Below are 5,000 nucleotides of genomic sequence, written 5' to 3' on the forward strand. Positions count from 1 at the left end.
ATCACTTTCCCTCTCCCTCTCTCTCTCCCCACTCCCTCTCTCCCCACTCCCTCTCTCCCCACTCCCTCTCTCCCTCTCCCTCTCTCCCTCTCTCTCTCTCCCCACTCCCTCTCTCCCCACTCCCTCCTCCCCCTCTCCCTCTCCCTCTCCCTCTCTCCCCTCTCCCTCTCTCCCTCTCCCTCTCTTTCTCCCTCTCCCTCTCTCCCCTCTCCCTCTCTCCCCACTCCCTCTCTCCCCTCTCCCTCTCTCCCCTCTCCCTCTCTCGCTCTATTCTCTCTGTCTCTCTCAATTTTCAATTCAGCTCAAGTCACTGGTGCTTTGTTGGAATGAAAAATATTCACTTTTGTGTTGCCAAAGCTTTGATGAAGAAATTAACATGTTAAACCAGAGATATAATAGACAAGAACAACACTGCAACTGCTAACAGTAATATTAATAACAACAATAATAAAACTATAACAGCAGTACGGCAGTTACCATTATTACTTCTACCATTACACTACATCTCATCCTGCATGTCATTGACTCTCCTCTCCGTCCCTAGTGTGTGTTAGTGTAGTGTGTGTTAGTGTAGTGTGTGTTAGTGCAGCGTTAGTGTGCGGTAGTGTAGTGTGTGTTAGTGGAGTGTGTGTTAGTGGAGTGTGTGTTAGTGCAGCGTTAGTGTGTGGTAGTGTAGTGTGTGTTAGTGGAGTGGTAGTGTAGTGTGTGTTAGTGGAGTGGTAGTGTAGTGTGTGTTAGTGCAGCGTTAGTGTGTGGTAGTGGAGTGTGTGTTAGTGGAGTGGTAGTGTAGTGTGTGTTAGTGGAGTGGTAGTGTAGTGTGTGTTAGTGGAGTGTGTGTTAGTGTAGTGTGTGTTAGTGCAGCGTTAGTGTGTGGTAGTGGAGTGTGTGTTAGTGGAGTGGTAGTGTAGTGTGTGTTAGTGGAGTGTGTGTTAGTGTAGTGTGTGTTAGTGCAGCGTTAGTGTGTGGTAGTGTAGTGTGTGTTAGTGGAGTGGTAGTGTAGTGTGTGTTAGTGGAGTGTGTGTTAGTGTGTGTTAGTGCAGTGTGTGTTAGTGTGTGTTAGTGTGTGTTAGTGTAGTGTGTGTTAGTGCAGCGTTAGTGTGTGGTAGTGTAGTGTGTGTTAGTGGAGTGGTAGTGTAGTGTGGGTTAGTGCAGCGTTAGTGTGTGTTAGTGTAGTGTGTGTTAGTGCAGCGTTAGAGTGTGTTAGTGTAGTGTGTGTTAGTGCAGCGTTAGTGTGTGTTAGTGCAGCGTTAGTGTGTGTTAGTGTAGCATTAGTGTGTGTTAGTGCAGCGTTAGTGTGTGTTAGTGTAGTGTGTGTTAGTGCAGCGTTAGTGTGTGGTAGTGTAGTGTGTGTTAGTGTAGTGTGTGTTAGTGCAGCATTAGTGTGTGTTAGTGTAGTGTGTGTTAGTGCAGCGTTAGTGTGTATTAGTGTAGTGTGTGTTAGTGCAGCGTTAGTGTGTGTTAGTGTAGCATTAGTGTGCGTTATTGTGTGTTAGTGTAGTGGTAGTGTGTGTTAGTGTAGTGGTAGTGCAGTGTGTTGGCGTAGCATTAGTGTGTGTTAGTGTAGCGTTAATGTGTGTTATTGTGTGTTAGTGTAGTGTTAGTGTGTTAGTGTAGTGGTAGTGTAGTGTGTTGGTGTAGCATTAGTGTGTGTTAGTGTAGCATTAGTGTGCGTTATTGTGTGTTAGTGTAGTGTTAGTGTGTGTTAGTGTAGTGGTAGTGTAGTGTGTTGGTGTAGCATTAGTGTGTGTTAGTGTAGCGTTAGTGTGCGTTATTCTGTGTTAGTGTAGTGTTAGTGTTAGTGTTTGTGTGTTCATGTAGTGTCTGTTAGTGTAGTGTTAGTGTGTGTGTGAGGGGACTGTTCTCTTTGCTCATCTATTGGTACTACAGATCTTCAGAATGATATGAGTAGGGGTTGTTGTGTTGTAAATGTGTTAGTGTAGTATTAGTATGAGTGGGGGTTGCTGTGTTGTAAGTATTTGATTTGCCTTTTTTGTATCTGGATGGATGTCTGGATTTCTGGAGATCTCCCTAATTCTGCCCTGCATGTGTTGTTGTTGGTGCCCCTGTGCACCTTTAAAATAGTTTTACAGAATTGTTAGCTTGTACAGAATTACTCAGTTGAATATTTGTTCCATTTGTTGAATTTCTCACAGAAATACAAGATAATCGGTTCAATTTCAGATTCAAATATTTTAGCCAAATTTTGATTGGAATTTTTACTGAAATGTTTTCTTTTATGGCACAGTGTGCTTTTCCTCTCAGTTCATTCACTGCCAGTTAAAATGTCCAGAACTCATCATAATCTCTAAATGTTTGAATGGTCAATATCGTTGGTGTTTGATCCCTGACATCTGGATCCTTTCTGGAATATCATACATTAATGTTTTTTAGATTCACTGCCAGGGTCCAGGTTTGTCAGTACTGCTCTGGCAGGTCCAGGGTCCAGGTCTGTATGTACTGGCTCAGCAAGTCCAGGTTCTGCTGTAGACCCAGTGAGCCATGCAGACTGAGACCAGGAGCTGTAGATTCTTCAAGTATTTTTGCCAGTTCATTAATATCGATGTTAAAAAGTGTTTAAAAAAAAGTGGCTTAGATTGCAGCCTTGTCTCACTCCATGTTCCTGAGAGAGGATGTTCCACATCTATTTCTCTCTCGCTCTCTTCACAGAGCTGCAGAGGCTCTCCGTGCGAGGGTGGAGAGACTGTTTGGAGCCTCTCACCAGGCTACAGAGCTCCTGAGGGAGGAGGTTGGGAGGAAGATGGAGGATTACGGGAACAAGCTGACCGAGGCACAGGACCTCCTGAAGGAGGCGCAGGGACACAGCAGACAGGCTGAGGTCCTGTCCTATAACAACCAGCGCAACTTGGAGAGCCTGCAGGTACACACACACACACACACACACACACACAGTAACACTTGTAAGTTCCTGTTCTCTGAATGCGTGGCTTTAACAGGGAAAACAGGAACAAGCGAATAAAGGCAGAAAGGAGGCAGAGGGAATACTGGAGGACAGCGAGACCGTACTGGAGGAGGCAAACGCACTCTCAGACACCATCAACCGGGGCATCGAGGTCAGACTAGCACACACACACAAGCACACACTAATACAGGTACATGTTGAAGGCATAAGTAGAATTAAGTACAATTAAGTAGAATTCCTCTCCGAGAGGTTTACAGTATCAGATGTAAACACCGTGGGACGTATTTTGCGTCTCATCCCGTCACTGAAAGGATTAATACAGCTCGTCTAAACTGTCGGGACATGTTTTGTCAAATGATCCTTTCAAAATATGTAAACATGTAAGAAGATCATTTAGTCACTGATGCAGATGTAAGAAAGGTAAGTTTCAGACACAGAAATCCAGGTGTGAGGGAGGTGGGTTACCACAGGCTCTGTGCGTAACGGTGTGTGTGATGTGTGTGTGATGTGCACTGGCTGGCTTTAGGAGCTGGGTGAGATGAAGCAGGACTTGGTTCCTGTCCAGGACGAGCTGGAAGACAAGGTGGGACATCTGAGTAGAGGCCTTCAGGATCGAACACTGCCACGGCTACTGCAGACAGCAGAGCAACATGCACACCAGTTAAACCAGTCAGCCAGCATACTGGACAGGTGTGTGCGCATGTGTGTGTGCGCGCAGCATACTGGACAGGTGTGTGTGCGTGCGCATGTGTGCGCGCACATGTGTCTGATCAGAGCTCAGTGCTAACACGCACGCGCATGTGTGTGTGTGATCGGAGCTCGGTGCTAACATTCGTGTGTGTGCGTGTATGTGTATCTGATCGGAGCTCGGTGCTAACGCGCGCGCGCGCGCGTGTGTGTGTGTGTGTGTGTGTGTGTGTGTGTGATCGGAGCTCGGTGCTAACATTCATATGTATGTGTATATGTGTGTGTGTGTGTATGTTTGATCGGAGCTTGGTGCTAACACGCATATGTGTATATATGTGTGTGTGTGCGTGTGCGCAGTATCCTGGAGGAGGCTAAGAACGTCTCCTTCAATGCCACAGCAGCGTTTAAGTCCTATAGCAACATCATGAACTTCATCCATGAGGCAGAAAAAACAGCCAAACAGGCCAAAGGCACTGCCATGCAGGCAGTGCAGCAGGTACACACACACACACACACACACACAGCCATGCAGGCAGTGCAGCAGGTACACACACACACACACACACACACACACACACACAGCCATGCAGGCAGTGCAGCAGGTACACACACACACACACACACACACACACACACACACACAGCCATGCAGGCAGTGCAGCAGGCACACACACACACACACACACACACACACACACACACATGCACACACATACATTCACTATTCAATATTCACTATTCAATATTCAATAATTACTATTCAGTATTCACTATTAAATATTTAATATTCACTGTTTAATATTCAATATTAAATATTCTCATCCCAATCAATCAAAAAACATGCAGGCAAACATAAATTTGAAGTGACTGTGGATGTCATAAACTGAGTGGATGTGGTGGGAGGTGTGTGTGTGTGTGTGTATGTGTGTGTGTTTTGTGATCAGGCTCTGACTGCTCTGTCCTTATCCCCGAAGGCTGTGGGTCCTAAGGGTTCTCTGAAAGACAGCGCCAGGAGTTCTCTGCAGAAGAGCCAGCAGCTCTGGAGAGAGGCGGACGAGCTGGACAGAGACGTCAGAGGTAATGCCGTCCTGCCCTCCAGGAGTAGAAGCATCCGGCACCTTCGCTGGAACTGTCCAGAGTCACGACGGGCTTCTCACTGTCTGTTTGTTTAGAGAACGCAGAGAACTTGGGAGCCCTGCAGCTCCGGCTTAAAGGAGCTGAAGAGAAGAACAGAGACCTGCTCGAGGGCCTGAACATAACCATGGCGATCCTCCACGCCTTCCCTAACGGTGTGTGTGTGTGTTTTCCTACCTTCACACTGAGCATCACACCTGAGTTTCCTCACTGCCCTTTGACCTCTCACCTGTGCAGAGGTGTTAACTGCTCTTAGGTA

At 46.6% G+C, this 5,000-nt stretch overlaps 1 protein-coding gene across 1 annotated transcript in view; it reads left to right on the top strand.

Moving 5' to 3' along the window:
* Nucleotides 1-5,000, top strand: part of LOC113568518 (laminin subunit alpha-2-like) — a 51,405-nt gene that overhangs the window by 29,155 nt on the left and 17,250 nt on the right. Inside the window, exons 22-27 of the mRNA XM_035528985.1 lie at nucleotides 2,668-2,878; nucleotides 2,955-3,071; nucleotides 3,447-3,610; nucleotides 3,965-4,103; nucleotides 4,582-4,684; nucleotides 4,780-4,896. Coding sequence (XP_035384878.1) covers nucleotides 2,668-2,878; nucleotides 2,955-3,071; nucleotides 3,447-3,610; nucleotides 3,965-4,103; nucleotides 4,582-4,684; nucleotides 4,780-4,896 — 851 coding nt within the window. The remainder of the gene's footprint in view (nucleotides 1-2,667; nucleotides 2,879-2,954; nucleotides 3,072-3,446; nucleotides 3,611-3,964; nucleotides 4,104-4,581; nucleotides 4,685-4,779; nucleotides 4,897-5,000) is intronic.

This window comes from Electrophorus electricus, chromosome 8 (assembly GCF_013358815.1).
Source record: "Electrophorus electricus isolate fEleEle1 chromosome 8, fEleEle1.pri, whole genome shotgun sequence".
NCBI classification, from domain to species: domain Eukaryota; kingdom Metazoa; phylum Chordata; class Actinopteri; order Gymnotiformes; family Gymnotidae; genus Electrophorus; species Electrophorus electricus.